The sequence below is a fragment of the Hylobates moloch genome, unplaced genomic scaffold, assembly GCF_009828535.3.
Source record: "Hylobates moloch isolate HMO894 unplaced genomic scaffold, HMol_V3 SCAFFOLD_12, whole genome shotgun sequence".
NCBI classification, from domain to species: Eukaryota; Metazoa; Chordata; class Mammalia; order Primates; family Hylobatidae; genus Hylobates; species Hylobates moloch.
In genome coordinates, this window is record NW_026652287.1 from 95,901,403 (window position 1) to 95,921,975 (window position 20,573).

At 39.4% G+C, this 20,573-nt stretch overlaps 1 protein-coding gene across 2 annotated transcripts in view; it reads right to left on the reverse strand.

Moving 5' to 3' along the window:
- Nucleotides 1-4,227: 4,227 nt before the first annotated feature.
- The window catches only part of LTA4H (leukotriene A4 hydrolase), a 34,656-nt gene continuing 18,310 nt past the window's right edge, over nt 4,228-20,573 (reverse strand). The window contains exons 10-19 of one of the 2 annotated variants that reach the window (XM_032170946.2): nt 20,399-20,469; nt 18,942-19,053; nt 18,208-18,352; nt 17,104-17,207; nt 16,542-16,612; nt 12,466-12,520; nt 9,721-9,816; nt 7,233-7,315; nt 6,367-6,471; nt 4,228-4,501 (exon numbers count right to left, since the gene is read on the reverse strand). In XM_032170946.2, the coding sequence (XP_032026837.1) occupies nt 4,384-4,501; nt 6,367-6,471; nt 7,233-7,315; nt 9,721-9,816; nt 12,466-12,520; nt 16,542-16,612; nt 17,104-17,207; nt 18,208-18,352; nt 18,942-19,053; nt 20,399-20,469 (960 nt within the window). In that variant the 3' untranslated portion in view covers nt 4,228-4,383. The remainder of the gene's footprint in view (nt 4,502-6,366; nt 6,472-7,232; nt 7,316-9,720; nt 9,817-12,465; nt 12,521-16,541; nt 16,613-17,103; nt 17,208-18,207; nt 18,353-18,941; nt 19,054-20,398; nt 20,470-20,573) is intronic. The other variant, XM_032170947.2, reaches the window with a different exon arrangement.

Sequence of the window (20,573 nt, forward strand, 5' to 3'; positions counted from 1 at the left end):
TCGTCATCTGGGCAAATGAACCACCCTGACTTGGAGATTAGGGGCTCAGACAGCTGTGGATTAGAGTCCAGCTCTACTACTTATTAGCCTTGATTAGGTGAGTATTACCCGTATTTGCTTATCAGAAGGCCCAGGGGCTAACTGCCTCCCTCCAGTATGTGCAGGATTTACCTGTGATCAAATCCTGGCTCTGCCATTTGCTAAGTGTATGACTTGTGGGCAAGTGATTTGACTTCTCTGGGCCTCAGTTGCCTCATCTGCAAAATGAAGATAATGATGATAGTATATATGTCAAAGGGCTATTGGGAGGATGAAGTCAGTTCATATATATAAAGCCCTCAACACAGCACCTGGCATAGTGGAAATGTTATAGAAGTGTCTGTGATTACTAGTATCTGGACACCAATACTCCATGTAACTATAACGCTTTATAAATGTTCCTGTACGAATCATAAAGCTATAATGTTCCATAAATGGTCTTTCATCTTGGCACATGGATATCCCTCACCCAATTAAGCTTCTTCACCACAGATAACTGCTCCCTGCACCCACCTCATTACCATTGGTATTAAGGAACTCTGGATAGCATGATTAAGGCATCAAAGATATGCAGATGCTATTTTGACTAAGCAGCACTTTCATCGTATGCCAGTTTTTAGAGATTTGATTATTGCACTAGAAAAATCCTAAAAAGTCTGTTTCCACTAAATCAGACTTCTGTTGGAAAGAGAGACATGGTTGCTCATGAAAAACACCTATACTCATACCCAGAGTCCCTCTCAGCTGCTGACAGCTTCCCAGGAAGCGTACAAATAGCTACCCTTCCTTGAAATTTGCTCTTCAGCTACCCATACCATGGCTGCACCCTGGAATTTGTCATGACCTGAATTTGACACACTTAAGAAATCTGAAATTCCAGTATTCCACCTTCTGACCATGACCTTCCAGCTGCCCCCTTACTTTAGTCACCGCCAGCCTTGGACCTGACCTCCAGTCAGTCCCTTCGTCCCTCCACTTCCCGCCAGCATCCTCACTTACTATCCTAGGAAGCTTGTCCCCTAGTTGCTAACTGGACCACTCTTTCTTATGCACTCTGAGATTCCATTGCATCCCTAAACCTGTGTCTACACTTGGAGTAACACCCATCCCCTTAGTCATCACAAAAAACAGCCATCTCTCAGAAGGATTGCTTAAGCCTAGGAGGTCAATGCTGCAATGAGTTATGATTGTACCACTGTACACCAGTCTGGGTGACAGCAAGACCCTGTTTAAAATTAAAAGAAACTGCCATATCTGTTCACCCAGGCAGAAGACACTGAAAGAGAAAGTCCTGTGATCACATAGATTGATGGTATTGCCCTTTTATTCCGTCCAGCCCACAGTGACTTTCCAAAACTTTGACCCCTCTGCCAGGACCTTCTCAACATCCACCTCCTCTAATTCTCAGAGGGAGACCTTACCTCCTACATCTGTGAGAAAACTGAGGCCTGCACATGTGAACCACCTTAACCTTCTGCCTCCCTCCATTCATTTCTTGACTCATTTAACAAATATTTTTAAACACCTGTTATGTAACAAGCTCTATGCGAGGTGCTGGGGATGAAATAAATAACAAACACGCTCTACCTTCATGAGGCTTACTGTCTGGTGATGGATAAAGCTGTATAAAGATGACTAATAAGAAGCCTAACTATCTTCATGCTGCAAGAAAACCCAAACTACTGCGGGCTCCAGTTGACAGTCACTGCCGGGTCCAGCTTCTGAGTAATTTCAGCCCAGACATCAGACTACTGAAGGGAGCTTCCAGATGATACCAGCTCCCAGCCATGTAAGTCACCCCCAGCAGTTTGAGGATTCTAAACTCAGGCCCTGTGCATTGTGGAACAGAGACTTGCTTGTTATTCTCTCTCCAGGAACGCACTTTCCAACTTCCTTTGCCTGGCTGGATCTTTCTTACTCCTTAAGCCTGTTTAGGCCTTTTCATCTCCAGGAAGCATTCCCTAAATTCTTCAGTTGGGTTAAGTGGCCCTTCTCTGGGATGCCTTAGCATAGCTCTTCTTTAGTATTATCTAGAAATTACTTGTCTGTGTTCATCCATAATTATATATATATCCGACCTGGCACAAAGACACTTAGCATATGCTTACTAGCTGAAGTGAAGAAATGTGAACTGCACTGAGCTGGCCCCTAGGTAAACCAGAAAGCAGGATTGTTTGTCTTTAGCGCCCTCTACCGTCTTCACAGCGCCCTTCCACACCACCCTTCAAGCATCCCTTGTCACAATTCACTTTCAGTATCACTAAGTGATAACTAAAAACGACATTAACTTAGAGCTTGTCTTGTAAGCTCATAGGGCAGAAGCCTTAAAAAGCAGTATTTGGGTAAATGGATTTGCTAAAGTCTAATCTTAGAATGTGATCTTATGACAGTGATTTGAGCTGAACTCCCTTCTCTGTATTCCTGGCAAGGAAGACAAGGGAGACCAGAGCCTGGAGAAAGAATCACACTGCAGTGTAGATAAGTGACCAAGAGGACAGAATGAGGCAGGCGGATTGCTTGAGCCCAGGAGTTTGAGACCAGCCTGGGCAACATGGCCAAACTCTGTCTCTACAAAACAAAAATTAGCCAGACATGGTGGTGCATGCCTGTAGTCTCAGCTACTCCAGAGGCTGAGGTGGGAGGGTGGCTTGAACCCAGAGGCCGATGCTACAGTGAGCTGTGGTCATGCCACTGCACTCCAGCCTGGGTGACAGTGAGACCCTGTCTCAAAACAAAACAAAACAAAACAAAAACTAGGGAGAGTGAGAGCCAGGGAGAAGTCAGGATTCCAGGAATAGGCAGGAATATGTCTCTTCCATACCTGCCCCACCTTGGGTGTTCGCTCCTATTGTAACTTTAGTCACTGCATTAGCACTTTGAGGGGTTATTTGGTCAGGACACCGCCCCCCACCCCACCCCTTGCCAACAATTATACTCTAAGACACCATTCCTCTTACACAATTTATTTGACCAGAGGTGGACCCAACCTGGGTTAGAGTCTCACCTCTGGGAATTTGGAATTGTGATAGCCTCTCCATGTGGTCAGAGCTATTTGCAACAGTAAAGCTGGAGAGTGGGCAGCCTGTACAATGTGGACTAAGAGAGGCAGAGGGTGAGGGACAAGAGCACTGATAGTGCTGCAGTCCTGGGCGTCAGACCCCTTCTGTCCGTCCCAGGTTCTGATAATCTCCCCATACCTTGTATCCTTAAAATAATCTTCCTTTTCCCTTTTTGACTTCTGGTCACTTGGATTGCTGCTACTTGCAATCAAAGAATTCTAACACAGCTATGGTTCTAATTAATTCTAACTAATAGAGCTAATACACTAATAATTCTACCTAATACAGCTATGTGTGCTGAGGTGCCCTGGGGCACTACGTTGCATTGGCAGGGGTGCTTTGTTATGTTTATTTGGTTCAAGTTATTTTGTTGTCTTTGAACAGACTGTCAGAGGGATGGGAAGGACTGGTGCTTGGGGTGGCCATCTGACCCCTGATGGACAGGAGACCAGGACAAGCCCACTGGATGAGCTGGAGGGGTCCAGGACAAGGGAGTTGAGAGTTCCCGCTATGGTTGACACATTCTGGTAAGGAGTTCATCTGCTGTCCGTCAGGTAGGTGGTGTGCAAATACAACTGAGCATTCATGTTTAAGGTTTTTTTTTTATTTTTTATTTTTTGGGGCAGTCTCCCTCTGTTGCCCAGGCTGGAGTGCAATGGCGCCATCTCGGCTCACTAAAACCTCTGCCTCCCAGGTTAAAGCAATTACCCTCCCTCAGCCTCCTGAGTAGCTGGAATTACAGTCGTGCCACCATGCCCAGTTAATTTTTGTATTTTTAGTAGAGACGGGGTTTCACCATGTTGGCCAGACTGGTCTCAAAAACTCCTGACCTCAGGTGATCCACCTGCCTCGGCCTCCCAAAGTGCTGGGATTACAGGTGTGAGCCACCGTGCCCAGCCTCATGTTTAAGGTTATTTAAAAAGCAAAGCAAAATCCTAATCATGTTGAATTTTTGAATCTGCAGCATTCAAATTAATGAATTTAAATCATATTATCAGGTAAAATACTACCTTGACATATTTTGTGATCATACTGGGAGAAAATTAATATAAAGCTAATTTAAAATTTTTAAATTTGTAAATCAAAAGATTAAACCTTGTTAAAATTTACAAAGAATATGCCACTATAAGAAGAAGTAGCTCAACTTTATTTTAGTAAAATCACCAACAAAACAATAAAAAGCCAAAACTAAAAAGACAGTTTTAATTGTGAGCTGAAGTTTTATATTTCTTTATGAATTCCATTTATAAAAGAGAAATCTCTAAAATCATCCATAGGCAGGTCTTTAATCCACTTTTAAGTCTTTCCCCACCAGCATTGCAGTCACGGGATGCATGCTTGCTTTGTGCTCTTGGTAGGTTCGGACAGCTTGATCATGGGATTTGTCAAAGGCAGCAAGATCCCTGCCAAAAAAGAAAAAATTGAAAAGAAAGGCGAGAAGGAGACAGAGGAGGAGAAAGGGAGGGAGGGAAGAAAGAAAGGAAGGAAGGGGTTCGGAGGAAGGGAAAAGGGACGGAGAAAGAGAATAAGAACATAAGTCAATACCCAAGATTAAATTAAAGGATGTCAGCAGGGGTGACAGCCAATGTCACCCAAATAAGGCACCAGTCCCAGCCAGTCAGATGGGTAAGGTCCTGCCACAGGGTCCCAGAGCCCTCCTTCTGTACCAGAGACTGGCCTTTATACTGGCAGATCAGACATTTTGCAGCGAGTTACAGGGAAGGGCTAGAGTGGCTGGGACCAGTGGCTATTTACCAAGCAGCATGGAAGGATTTTATTATTTGAACAGTGTCCTCTAATCTGCTGGCTAAATATCAGCCCTGTATGTGAGAGTGTGCCTCAAAGGCTTTCTTTTTAAAAACTGCTTTTTTAAAAAAATTTTTTAATCAAGATTATTTAAGAGTATGAAAACACTAAATTTATAAGTAGAATTTCTGAAAACTTCAAATAATTGAGAGTAAAAATCCTGACCACAGTGAAATAATAAATAATAAATACATAATAAATAATACACTAAATAATAAATACACTAAATAAACAGGACCTACCATACAAAATGTAGGATTAGTCATTTTTAATGTAACTACTATAAACATCATAAAACAGAAATATTTATTTTTCCCACAAAAGGTATACTCTTATTTATTTTATTCTTTTTTTTTTTTTTTTTGAGACAGAGTCTTGCACTGTCACTCGGGCTGGAGAGCAATGGTGCAATCTCAGCTCACTGCAACCTCCGCCTTCTGGGTTCAAGCAATTCTCCTGCCTCAGCCTCCCAAGTAGCTAGGATTACAGGCGCCCACCACCACACCTGGCTAATTTTTTGTATTTTTAGTAGAGACAGGGTTTCACTATGTTAGCCAGGCTAGTCTCAAACTCCTGACCTCGTGATCTGCCTGCCTTGGCCTCCCAAAGTGCTGGGATTACAGGTGTGAGCCACCGCGCCCGGCCCAAGTATACTCTTATTTAAAAACCTATTTAAAGTATACTTTACTCAATTCAAAGCTAGATGGGTTTTAATTACGGAAAGCATATAAAATATACTTAAAAATTAATTTTGTGGTCACATCAAAAAAGAGATAATGACTTATTTTGCCAAGTTTTATGATATTATTATTATATTGCCATCACTTTTGATGGCCAAAACTGCAATTACTTTTGCACCAACCTAAATACTTGTGAAGTAAATGAAAAGCAAACAAAAGTAACCACGGATATTTATGGCATGATTTTTTTTCCCAGAATTTGGACAAAATTCATAAAGAACTTGACTGAGATATTTTTAACTTGTAATTTTGTTGTTAAGATACAACTTATCCCCTTCTCACCAAGCATTCCTTTATTATGTCAAGCAACCTACCCTTGACCTCTATGCAACATTTGAACACAAAAGAGTTAGCTTTATCTGCTTATTTCTCCTTACATTTAACTTCAGACTCTCTTTCTTGTCTATACCTACCCACTAATTATCTTCTAGTTACCTTTAAAAATCTTTGTGTATATAAGGCTATCTTTGATTTATTTCCATTTCATCAGTGTCTAACTCTATTCGGCCCAGAATAGGTAATCCATATATAATGCTTCTAAAAAAAGGAATGAAATTATTTCAAATTTTAAATATTTATAAGTGTGAATCCCTATTCCAAAATTATATTGATAAACTTTAACCAATTAAAAAATATTGTCATAATAGATTACGTTTAAACATTTCAGAGTTTTCTTCCTATTTCTTAGACGAATTCAAAGTGCAGTCTGAGTGGGCTCTTACTTGAATAAGGGCCGGGTAAACTTCATTCTTCCTTGTTCAGTTGCCATCTTTAGCGCCAAAGGAATTGCGTCCTCCCACTTGGATTGAATGCAGAGCCGCAGCCATCTAAAAGGAGGATGTGGGGGGAGCATGGGGTGGAAGATGAGGAAGGGGCAGGATATGATAGGTATATCTTAATATTACTTCTGTAGTGATGAATAACCCCACTATAGTTATACTGTACACCACATTATGGTATGTCTTGATTCTGAGACTCTCAAATCCTTATATATACAATTTAATAATCGGTAAAGAGAAAGAAGAGGAGCTGGTTCTTGAAAAAGATCATATATTTTAAAAGGTCTGGATCAGGTAGGTGCTCACATACCTTATAAATGCAATTTCTGAAGGAATTAAACTTTGGTTTAAGCCTCACATTACAAATGTGAATTAAGAAAGATCAGGTAGGTGCTCACATACCTTATAAATGCAGTTTCTGAAGGAATTAAACTTTGGTTTAAGCCTCACATTACAAATTTGAATTAAGAAAGATTAACATATAATAGAATAAAATATTTCTAACTATTCCCATTTCTAAGTAGATTTAATTGGTTGTGGGAAAGCCTATTTACCACGGAATCCTTCATTCTAATTTTTTTTCTTTTAAGGCAAGAGAGGTTTAGAGCAAAGTCTAACAAAAAGATTAATACTATCAGATTATACATTGCAACTATTCCTTAAATACCACTATAAGTATTTATATAGAAGCAGTCAGTTTGACAAGGACTTCTCAAGACTCAAGTATGTCTCATACTCTGCATTCCCTTTCTCCACCTTTCAAAGGAGTTTTCTGCTTTCTTCCACAGAGACAAGTTAAAATGATGTACCTGAATCGTATTTCAGAATTGTTAATGGCATTGAAGTTGTACACCTCTTGCATTCGCTTTATGTGCCCCAATGGAAGAGGTGCCTAAGAGCAAAATAAAGAAGTATACCGTATCATTTCAACAGGATTCCTTGGAAGAAAGGAGCTGGAGAGAAATGCATAGCCAGATTAAAATCCTAAATATTTTATAATATAGAAATAAGTTAGATAAAAATAAAAGAAACAAATTGTACACTAAAGTAAATTCTGTGCAAACTTATTCCAGGTAAGGATATTCTACTGGGAGCACAGGGATAATTTACTTTGTGAAGTATTCAGCATTAAATGAGAATTGCTCTTCTTAGACTTTTTAGAACGTATAAATAGACCTTTCCTAGAGTTTTTCTAGTTATTCTCTATACCTTATATATCTCAAATGCAATTCCATTCTCCAGATTAAATCATAGTTCCTTAATTTTTGCCTGACTGATTCCCCCTAGCTTTATCTTTGTATATTTCCTCTGAAATCCCTCTTAAATTATCTGCATCCCTACATAATAGCAGTTCTTAAATGTTTGTATTATAGCTCTCTTTGGGAATCTGATGAATAATGTGGACTCTTTCCCTAGGGGGAAAATACACTTACTACATGAATACAAACTTCTGTATACAATTTCAGGGGGTTCATAAGCATCCTATCCCTACCTTAACTCACCCTAAAAGGGAGGACAAGTTTGGGTGAAGGAAAGAAAAAAGATGAGTTCAGTTTGGACAGCAGAGAGTTTGTAGTGCCTGTGAGAGGCAGAGGTGCCTCTAGGTAGATGATAACTCTCCCCTCCAACCATAACCTCCTTACCTTACAGGACTCCACACTCACTAACCAATCTCTGCTCTCACTAACCAATCTCTGCTAACACACTCACTAACCAATCTCTACTAACCCTGTCGCTAATAATTTAGTCCATTAGCCCCTTATGGACACATGCAACTCCAAGTCCATCCTGGTAGACCAACTGGTTAAGGTCATCTCCAAGGCTCCCTGACTTGCCCTAAGTTTTGCCATACCCATTCCAGAATCACCCTACCATATTCTCTCTCTCTGTGGCCCTAGGCCACCCACCAGTGGTAGAGCAATTTATGAAACCATGATGACCCGATGCACTAAAAATAGATTCTCTCTTTGATGGAGCCTTTGTTGCCTCAAAATCCTATTCCTAATTTTTCTATCAATTCCACAGGAAATTCCGCTCCAAATCTTCCTTCTAAAGGTCCTTAGACTGAAGACTTCCCTCTCATGGAAGTCTTTAAAATCCAGTCATTGGTTTATCTCAAAATGCAGCATCTCCTTTCGGTTTCATCTGTTCTTTCAGTTGCCTAGATTCGAAACCTTAAAATCTGCTTGGATTCTTTACTGTCAACCCCTATATCCAGTCAGTCACAGAGCTCTGTGCTTTCACCCTGTGTAACCTCTTTCTCACGTCCTGTTCTCTCCTCTCCCCGCAACTCACTCCCTCAAGTCCGGTACTCCTGCCAGTCTCCCAACTAGTAACTTCACCACCAGGCAGCCTTCAGGGCCCCAGATTAGTTTTCACAACCCAGCATTTCATCCCGACTGTCCTGCTGGATTTTTAAAATCCTTTCCTACTGATCAGTGTAAGATCTAAAATTTCTTAGCTTAGCATTGAGAGTCATCACATCTGGTCCTACCAGCTTTTCCAGTGTTACCTTCACTGACTTCCTTACCCAGTGCTACTGTTTACTCCGGCAATGCTGCAGACGAATTCCAGCCCTTGCTGCTCCCTCCACCTTGAATTTCTACCTCCCTGCTAGCCCTGGGGGTGCAAATCAAGTCTCCTCCAAAATTCCCTCTCTGATGCCCCAGTTGGAAGAGTCTTTCACTAATTTTTTCCAAATGATACCTAAAGTATGCCTCCTTTTATTGCTAATGTTTTTAAAAAAAAATTTTATGAGATGGAGTTTCACTCTGTTGCTCAGGCTGCAGTACAGGGGTATGATCTCAGCTCACTGCAACCTCCGCCTCCCAGTCCAAGTGATTCTCCTGCCTCAGCCTCCCGAGTAGCTAGGATTACAGGCACCTGCCACCATGCCCGGCTAATTTTTATATTTTTAGTAGAGACGAGATTTCATCATGTTGGCCAGGCTGGTCTCGAACTCCTGACTTCAAGTGATCTGCTTGCCTCGGCCTCCCAAAGTGCTGGGATTACGATGTGAGCCACTGTGCCTGGCTTATTGCTAAATTTTGCATGTGTTCCCCTTCCTACTAGATTATAAGCTATTTGAAGATAAGGTATATCCTTTCTTACATATTTTCATATTTAGCACAATATAAAACACAGCATTCAATGCTTTTTTAAAGAAAGAAATAAATTTTATAAATGATTTTTTCCCCATTAGTTTCCACATTAATAATCTTTTGCCAAGTTGGGTAGAACATAAATGCTGTGCCTTTCTGTCCATTTTGATTTCTAAGGTTTTGAGCTAGTACTTACCCTCTGGAGCGTCTGTGCTAAAAACTCATTCAACTGATGAGAAGAGAGATCTTTCAGGTCTGTGGCATTGAATGAATTTAAATCATCTTCTTTGGCCTAAAATAAATGTTACCTAGTTATTTTTGTTCAAGTACAATTTAATAATACTTATTGGTTTATCTGACATAAAAGTAAAAATTGAGAAAAAGAACCATATGAACAAGATTATTCAAAATAAATTTAAGCCTGAGTTACTTAAGTAATCCTCAGACTGAGTTACTGTAATTTAAATAGCTGATATGACTCCTAGAATCTATATTACTTAAGAAAAAGTTGATTATGGGTAGGAAGAGTAGAAGAAACTGTTGACATTCATTGTACCATTCGAGGTATAGAAATTTCCAAAGCAAAGAAACATTTCAAAATGTATGCATGTCGACTAATTTATAGACCAATTCAAAAATGTAGGTAAAGAACGAAATTGTATATTTTTAAATATTACATTAATAAATTGGTAAGGCCATAAACTAATGTTTTCCTCCATCTCCACATATTCTGTTTTCCCCACTTAATCTTAGAAACCATCTAAGAAAAAGAAAAATGAGTCTGCACTTTTCAGATTTGGATTTACTCTCAAAAATCTTTGAGAAGATGATTAAGCAATATTTAAAAAAGCTTATAAAAATAAGGATTTTTAAATCTTTTAGAACTAATTTTATATTCTTTTAAACTAGGGCTTTTGTTACTTTAAAAGAAATATATGCAAATACTAAAAAATCAAATAGGACAGAAGGAAAATTCTTTTGGTTTTGCTCCGTCTCCAAGTACTACTCCTCAGTAACCAATATTAGTAGTTTCTGTATATCCTTCCACTAAATTTAATGCATAGGTATATACCCTTTTAAAGAAATATTTTGCATCTTCCCTCCCTTCAGAACTCTCCTTAATAGCAATACTTCTTTTCCCTTTACAACTTATCCTTAATATGAGAACTTACAGCTCCAGCTCATTTTCTGTGCAAAAACTTGCAAATCTAAACGATATATTAAGGATATATTTATGTGGTAAAAACATAAAAAGCAAGAGAATGATAAACCAAAATTCAGGACAATGGTTACCTGGATGGGTCAGCAAGGAGGGTGGAGAGGGGGATAAGATGGGGAGGGATGCTACAGAGGTACCGGTAAGATTTTACTTCTTACGCCAGTGGTGGGTCAGACAATGGTTTTTTACATCATCTGAATATGTTGTAAGTATTCTTTTGCATTTATTTACTATTTAAGACAAATCACTGAGAAATAAAATACATAAGGAAAAGAGTGCATTAGTGAATACAGTGTCCTGAGTCTGTTCCTAACACTGCCTGTTTCTACTAATATTGAAGAGTTGATCATTATCCACCTTAACTGCTGGGCCCAAAGCAATATTTGAGCAGAAATTAGCAGCAGTTTTATCTAGCACCAAATAAGCTGGAATACATTTTTCAAACTAAAATAGAGGATTTTAATACACTATTAAAAAATCCTGTTTCCCATAGAAATCTCTTATACTTTTCTTCATGACAAGTTTGTCAACTACACAAAACAGGTTTTAAAAGGCAATAGCTAAACTGATTGCACAGCTGGAGGCCATTATCCTAAGTGAATTAACACAGGAACAGAAAACCAAATACAGCATGTTCTCACATGTAAGTGAGAGCTAAACGACTGTGTATTCATGGACATAAAAGTGGCAGCAATAGATACTGGGCACTACTAGGACTGGGGCAAGGGTTGAAAAACTATTGGGTACTATGCTCAGTACCTGGGTGATGGGATCAATCATACCCCAAACCTTAGCATCATACAATATGCACGTGTAACAAACCTGCACGTGTCCCCTGAACTTAAAAGTTGAAATTACGTAAAAAAATTATAAATCTGTTGCAAATTAACAGGAATAAAAGTATTCCTAAATCTTCTGTTATTTTTCATTAAAGAATTATCAAGGGCACATCCTTACTTTGGCTTCAGTAAAGGGTTATATTTCAGTACATACATAAAGAAGCTCCTCTTTAAGAAGCTTCATAGAAAGTGAACAAAGAGCAAAAGTGCCTCGATTCTTTCCACCACTAATAGCAGTTGGTCACCCAAGATCATTTTAGATTTACCTGGTATGTGAAACTGCTATATTGGAAGCAGTATCTTATAAATGATTTAAAAGGAAAGGTAAGATGCAAATATTTTTGCATACTTTTTTTTAACAGTTAAGAAGCAAGAAAAATCAGGATTAATGCCTTCAACATCTATTTTTTCCCGCCATAAAACTTAATTTTCTAGGCTGGGCACAGTGGCTCATGCCTGTAATTCCAGCACTTTGGGAGGCTAAGGTGGGAGGATCACTGGAGACCAGGAGTTTGAGACCAGCCTGTACAACACAGACCCTGTTTGTACAAAAAGTTTTAAATTAGCCAGGCATGGTGGTGCATGCCTGTAGTCCCAGTTACTCGGGAGGCTAAGGTGGGACGACTGACTGAGCCCAGGAGGTTGAGGCTGCAATGAGCCATGATCACACCACTGTAGTCCAGCCTGGGCAACAGAGCAAGACCCTGTCTCAAACCCTTAATTTTCTATATTGAGAGTAGATATCATATCACCTTAGATAAACCTGACTTTCAAATAGCCTTTCCAAATATAACTGTTTATGATTTAAAGTACCCTCCCTGCTTCATGAGTAAAGACATATTTGCACAATTCAAAAAGGAATAAATCACACATTATTACTTACAGTAATCCATCTTTGACTTAAGGCAATACAAGCATTTGTCAGAGTCATATCATAACTGCAAAGATAAAGATTAAATCGTATAAAAATGCGCATGCTTTTGCAGAAATGCAGTTTTAAAGCTACAGTACATAAATTTCAAAGTCCCTTTTAAATAAGGAAAACAAACTCCAAAGTGATGAAAATAGGAAATATTTTACCTAACTGACATACTACTGGCATCATCCAAGAACTCACAAACCCAAATGGATACCACATTAATGAAACACCCGTCTATCTTTTAGAAAGAATGCCAAAGCACCTCAGCAAAAGACTGTCATGTGCTCAAGTAGTATATGTTAAAGTAGTTGGAATCAGTTGAGCATATTTACTATATGGCGGGAACAGTTCTAGGCACTCAAGACAACAAGATGAACAACACAAAGTCCTTGCTGTCATGGATTTTACTTGCTTGTTCCAAACATCTAATCATCTAACAAACCTGCAAGCACCTGCTACATAATTGGCACCGTTCTAGATGCTAGACCCTTGAGAGAGCCTGATATCATTGCCTGTTGATTTCATTCTTTTCAGAAGAAAATGAAATTGACACATTGTAATTGTTAAGCAAATTATACCAATATTTTTGTGTTCTCAACTTAGAAATCATATTTTGCAACAATGGGAAAGAACATGTAGTGTGTGCAAAATTCTCGCAAAACATCCCTCTTTGTCCGTAAATCCTGCTTGCTTGCACTGAAATGCTTGTATTAGGGAACAGAGTGGCACCTGCCCCTTAGAGCCTAAATGAAGTAAGTTTTGATTAGAAGTTACCACTGAATCTCCCTTAAAGAGAGTTGTGACTGGGACTCCGTTTGTTCCCTAGGGGAGACAATAAAGAGGTCAACACAGCTCCCACCTTGAAGCAGCTGCCAGTTTATTACATGAAGTGTCAGGTTGTGGACTGCAGGCATGCCATTTTGTCTTCAAGAACAGGTGGGATCAGAGGTCCTTGACTGATCAGAGTACACTGCTTTCAACTAAAACATTATTAGCATTGATTTCTTAAAAAATAATAGCAAAGTAGAAAACCTTTAGCTGGTCTGTTTCTTAGTGTCCTGAAACTTCCTTATTAGTGTAATTAAAAGTACTAACTTAAGAATTAGCCTGGGAAAGGACCCTACTTATGGCAAAGTCTTAAAAAAAGTAAAAAGCAAAACCAGATATGTGCCTTGTTCTCATGGTGCTGACAGTATAGCGAAGAGGAAATACTTTAATCACACAAATGTGTGATTAAATGTAAAGTTAGAACTGTGCAACTGCTACGAAGAGAGGATATAGCACTAAGAAGCCCTAGAATGGGAGATTTGACCTGGCCAGGGATGTCAAGAAATGCTTCCATGAGGAAGTGGTTCTTGAGCTGAGATTGGAATGAAGTGGACAAAGGGCTCCAGGTAGAGGAAACAGCATGCTCAGGTACTACGTTGGCGGACATATGGAGAGTTCGAGAAACTCCAAAACTGCCAGTGTGACTGAAGCAAAGGGAACTAGAGTGTTAGGAGCTTATAATCCCCACTAAAAGATTTTGTCTTAGCCCAAGAGCAAAGAGATACCAGTGGAGACTGCTAAGCAGGAGGACACCATGACACATTTGTGCTTTTAAAGGTTTACTCTAGCTTTAGTGTGGAGAGTGGCTGGGAGAAGTCAGAACAGATACAAGTGCACAGTTTGGGTGCCAGAACAGTCTTCCAGGATGTGAAGATGTGATACTGAACTTGAACAGTGGTAGTAGAAATGGAGAGATGTGGATAGACTCAGATATTTAAATACATATACAAATGATGAGAGCATTATAAAAAGAGGATCGTGGAAGCCAAGATTCTGTGCTGCAATGGATCAAAGTATTTTCTGTGGTTAGATTTTTTAAGATACTCTCTCTTTACAGAATCCCCAGGCACAGGAATGATTCCAGGGTTCCTCCAGCACTTTGGTATTACTTGAAAGCAATCTCAAGGGATCTAGAATGAACCAACGCCCAGAAAGGATCCCTTAGCAGCAGTGATATCAAAGAAACACTTTTGAAGAACTAATTTTCCACCCAGATTTCCCCAATTTTAAAAGCAATGGGCAAAGCCTTCTCCACTCCTAAACTTCCTGGAACTGTCTTTTGGCTTTATCAGGCCCCTGAAGTTACAGCCTTTGAAAGACTCCAAACTCCAAATTCTATGCTTTTGTTCTCAGGCTCCTCATAATTCTACAGCACACCAGACTGCTGACCACTCTCCATACCACTTTTAAATTATTTCTTCCCACAGCTTTCTTAACAATGAATTAACCTTTGAAATCTTTTTAATTTTCCATTTATTTTGCTACCTTTCCTCTGTCCTAGCTCTAAAATGAAGATCCTCTAAGGTTCTAAAGTTTACTTCTTGTATTCTCCTTTGTAAGTCATCTCCAAGATGATGTCCAAATCCATCGCCATTAAAATTAATAGTTTCCTCACCCGCAACACTTAATATTTTTTTAAAAAATACTTTTCATTGTATTATAATTACTTGATACATACATATTTGCTCTGTGAGTTCCTTATTCATCATGTTAGTGCCTGACAATAAATGTGTGCTGGATTGAGCTGAAACTTTATTACATCTCTGCTCATTTTTAATTTCTTCTTTTCTCACCACAGCCAATCAGTTGCCAATAGATTCTAGCCCCCAAATGTCTCTTCTCTCAGTTACTCCTTTCTTTTCCACTGCCTTTGTATTACTTCAGGTCCTCATAATCTCTGGTAAGGCTGTTGTAAAAATTAACGAGATAATGTATGGCACTTCTTAATGAAGTGCTAGGAAAAAAATCTAAAGTATTATTTTTGCTGATAACCTTTTTTAGACATTAAAAGGGTTCACTGATGATTTGTGCCACCTGTTTCCAAACAAAATTCGAAACATTCTAGTGTAATCACCCCTCCCTATCTGAGCTCCTGTTTCCCACCACAGCCTGTGATAACCAGGAATGCCCAGTTAGTGGGGTGCTCTGACCACATTCGTTCCATACTCAAAACTCCCAGTAACTTCTCAACCAAACACTTCTCGGCCTGACTGTTTAAAGTGCTTTACAAACAAACATGACCAGGCCTCATCTTGTTTCCCAGCTTCTCTCCTGCTGCTCCCTGCACATCAATTAAACTGGCCTGTTTAGTGTAAGAGAAGCTGGTAGGCAATTTCGGTGATCCAAAAGAAAGGCAACAGGAGACTGGAACGTGCCATGGTCAGTGTCCTCACACAACTCGTGAAAGAACAGGGTTCAGGTCCGATTGAAGGAGGGGGTTCAGTATAAAAAGCAGTATATTGAGGCCGGGCACGGTGGCTCACGCCTGTAATCCCAACACTCTGGGAGACAAATGCAGGCGGATCGTTTGAGCTCAGGAGTTTGAGACCAGCCTGGGCAATATGGTGAAATCCTGCCTCTAGCAAAAGTACAAAAACTTAGCCGCGTGTGACAGTGTGCATCTGTGGTCCCAGCGACTTGCAAGGATGAGGTAGGAGGATCACTTGAGCCCGGGAGGCAGGGGTTGCAGTGAGCTAAGATCACATCACTGCACGCCAGCCTGGGCCACAGAGTGAGACCCTGTTTCCAAGAAAAAAGAAGAAAGAAAGCAGTATACTGGAGGCATAAGACTGTCAGGGTTTGAATCTCAACTTTTACTACTCACTAGCTGTGCAACCTAGGGCAAGACACTTTACCTAGCTAAACCTAACTTACTTCCTTGGGAAATGGGGATAATAACTTATAACAGTGTTGTAATTAACATAATAATTATATTTTTATTGCAGAAGTTTGAAGGAAGATACAATAGCTTATTCTTTTCTAAATCCCTCACCATCCTTGTGCAGAAAGGATGCACTTGAAGTGAAAAACCGTATTTGTAAACTGCGGAAATTATTCTTTTGGCCTCAGGGTTAAGGCCAAAATACCTAAGAACTCTGCTCTCATCATTAACTAGTAACAGTTTCAGGAAGGCATACTATTCTTTCAGATATTTTGAGGCTCTCCAGGAGCTAAGAGAATGAGAAGGAAAGCATTAGCAGGCAAGTACTTACTTGGGCTTTATGGGAGGCAGTCCAGGAGAGTAGAGCCAGGCATTCCAATCAACTTGATTGAGAACATCAACCTATGAAGAGTAAGAATTCACAGTTTACAATAGAAAGCCCTTTCCTGTTGAAAAAAAATGTAAACTTATAAGTCCTTAGATATATAATTTTGTCTAATCTGCCATATCAAGATAATTTCTAAATCTTTTTTAAAAATTAATATTTTAAATTGATAGATCATAATTGTGTATACTTATGTGACACAATGCGATGTTTTGATATATGTATTCAATGTGGACTAAGTCAAGCTAATATATCCATTACCTCATCTAACTCTATCTTCTAAAATTTATATTTATCACCATACTATTGATGACCTCTCTGAAACAGGAAAATTCTACAGGTAGTTCATGTGGTTAAGATCACATTTAAAATAGAAAAAATATGCAATGAGAGGTTGAGTCCTAAAGTTCTGAACCAATACTACTATTAGATAATACAAGTTAACCTAATCAGTCAATAAATAGAGATATATCGAGCATGAAAAATAGAAAAGGTTTTTAAATCCAACCTTATCTTTAAAATAGGAATACAGGAAATCCTTCCAGTCATCAGTAGTTATGCTCTTATAGGAAAATTTCTCAACATAAGCTCTTAAGAATCCTAGGAAAATCTCTAAGAGTAAAAAAGAAAAGAAATCAATTCATAGAAAGTAATTATTTGACATTTTGTGTGCGTGTTTGGCATTGTACAATTAACCACAGAGAATAGAGAACATTCAGAGAATAGGGAAATCTACGAGGACTTTCAGAGTGAAAGAATGTTCAGAAAAGGAGGTGGGACTTAAGTTGGGCCTTGAAGAATATATGTAATTCAGCGGAAGGGAGAAGAGAAATTCTAATTATAGCTAAGGGGATAACACATGAAGACACAGAAAAGGAATGCATAACCCAAGTTCTAAAAGCAATAACCTTCATATGACTAGAAAGGAGAAAAATAAGACTGGACAGGCAGAATGGATCCAGGCGACAGACAGCCTTCCAAGTCAATCAACCAAGGAGAACACCTCAATGTCCATTAGTGAGGGATGGGTACATAACTCAGCATAGCTTTATCATGAAATAGTATGATGGCATTAAAAAGTATGAGACAGATTTATATGTACTGACATAGAAGGGTGTATGTGAAATATCGAGCAAAACAAAACACAAATGCAGAGCCAATATATAGCATGATCCGTTTTTTGTAATTAAAATAATTATATGTATTTATTTGTCTGCTTGTTAATTTACACCTAGAAAATTATCTGGAGCCATTTACACCAAACTGCTAACAGTGGTTACCCCTGGGGAGTGGAAAGGGGTTGATGGACTCTCACATGTTACTCTTATAAACTTCTGTACCATAGAAATGTTTTCAGGGAGTACACACTATTATCCTAATTTCAAAAACTGATGAGATTTTTTTAAAAATGAAGCAGCATAATTTAAACCTTAGGAGTTATTAATGGTTTTAAGTCGAGAGGTAACTTAGAAAACAATACAGATTTCTTCAGCAGCTACATCCAGAATGAATTGGAAGTATTAAATGGAACAAAACAATAGTTTACAATTCTTCCTAATTCTCACATTACCCTCAAAAAGAAAAAAAAAATCATAAAATAGCAACTACTTACCTGGTCCTCCAAGCAGTTGTTCAAGGTAAAAAAGTAAAGCAAAGCCCTTCTCATACGGAACTGAAGAATAAGCTACATCAGGGTCTACATCTGTCAGATCAACCACAAGTTTGGTGAAAGGATGTGTCTCCCCAAATGTCTTTACCTGCAAGACATGAAATAACACGGAGAAACATATAGAAAGACTGCTATCACCACGCAAATAAGCTAATAAGGAGGTATTACTTCACTCAGTGGTATAACTTTTGGGGAATCTAAAACTTGGAGACTGGAATACTAGGATATGTTGGCATAAACTTCTGGAAGCCTATTAATAGAATGCTTACTTACGTAATATTCTCTGATGTTTCTCACTCAATAATACAGGCTTTATTCTTATAAAAAGACTAGAAAAAGGATTTAATGCCTGGTCAGCAAATTCGGCTTTCAGGAGACAACGCTTAAAAATGACATAAATACACCAAATAAAATTCAAACATAGTAAACAGCTATATTAATAGCAAAGACCCAGTGAGGTCCCATAGCTCCCTGTTTAGACCAGGTCATCAAAACTACCTCACATAGAACAGTGAACGGTGTGGATCAATACAGTGTTATACCAGCATCGACTTCACTTTCCACACTTGTAAAAATGACTTTTTGGTTGCTAAACAGTAAAGACACTTTTATAAAAACTCAGTTTTTAACACCTATACAACTTTGGATGAAAGTTTTTAAAACTTTGACTCCTTTACCGAATTCTGTAGTTCTCCCCATCCTCCCAGAGCATTAAAATGTCTGAACTTTTCACCAAACAATCGTCCGCAAATGTGGCGTTCCAAGTACACAGTATGTCCCTCATTTAACCTGAAAAAAAATTTTTTAAATAAAAACACGGACACAGCTGAGAAGAAAAGACATTTCAATCATGATATTTTCTTTTTGGCTTTTCTACAGAGGAAAGCAGTTGTAAGGCATGACCACTACAGTCTAAGCTGACTCTGGCCCCAGGCAGTCAATCCAGAGCAATGGGAAGCCCAGCCCAGCCGATGGCAGCAGGGAAAGTTAAGCCCTGGTTCTGCTCTTGCATGTCCCTATGTTAAAAGTGTGAGTATATCAGGAATTAAACTTAACACCTAGACTGAACCTAACACTCCTAACACTGTAGTGTTACAGAATTTTTTAAAACTATCCTTGTTGGCCGGGCGTGGTGGCCCATGCCTGTAATCCTAGCACTTTGGGAGGCCGAGGTGGGAGAATTATCTGAGGTCAGAAGTTCAAGACCTGCCTGGCCAACATGGTGAAACCCCGTCTCTACTAAAAATACAAAAATGAGCTGAGCATGGTGGCGTGCACCTGTAGTCCCAGATACTTGGGAGGCTGAAGCATGAGAATTGCTTGAACTGAGAGGCAGAGAGATCACACTACCGCACTCCAGCCTGGGTGACAGTGAGACTCCATCTCAAAAAAAAAAAAAAAAAAAAAAATCCTTGTTGGCTGGGCGTGGCGGCTTATGCCTATAATCTCAGCACTTTGGGAGGCCGAGGTGGGCGGATCACTTGAGCTCAGGAGTTTGAGACCAGCCTGGGCGACATGGTGAAATCCCATCTCTATAAAAAATACAAAAATTAGCCAGGCACAGTGGCATGTGCCTTTAGTCTCAGCCACTTTGGAGGCTGAGGAGGGAGGATTGCAACCCTGGAGTTGCAGTTAGCAGAGATCGCACCACTGCACTACAGCCTGAGCAACAGAGTGAGACCTTGTCTCCAATTAAAAAAAAAAATAGCTGGGCACAGTGGCTCACGCCTGTAATCCTAGCACTCTGGGAGGCCGAGGCAGGTGGATTGCCTGAGCTCAGGAGTTCGACAGCATCCTGGGCAACACGGTGAAACCCCATCTCTACTAAAATACAAAAAATTAGCTGGGCATGGTGGCGCGTGCCTGTAATCTCAGCTACTCAGGAGGCTGAGACAGGAGAATTACTTGAACCTGGGAGGCAGAGCTTGCAGTGAGCTAGATCGCACCACTGCACTCTAGCCTGGGTGACAGAGTGAGACTCCATCTCAAAAAAAAAAAAAAAAAACCCTGCCTACCTAAGATATGATAACAAAGAAAAACAAGAGATACACACAAAACAATTCAAAGTGGTAGGAGGCAGGGAAAAAAAAATCAGTAACATGAACCAATAAAGAAATAATAACAAAAATCTTACCAAAAGTGATCCCAAGTTTTGTTGGTCACTAGATTCCCTGTCCAGCTATGAGATATTTCATGTGCAATGACCTAAAGAAAACAGTGTGATTAATAGTAAGACTGATTATCTTAACCTAAAATAACCCATTCTGTAAACACTCCACGTTATTCAATTTTTAAAAAATATTAGCTGA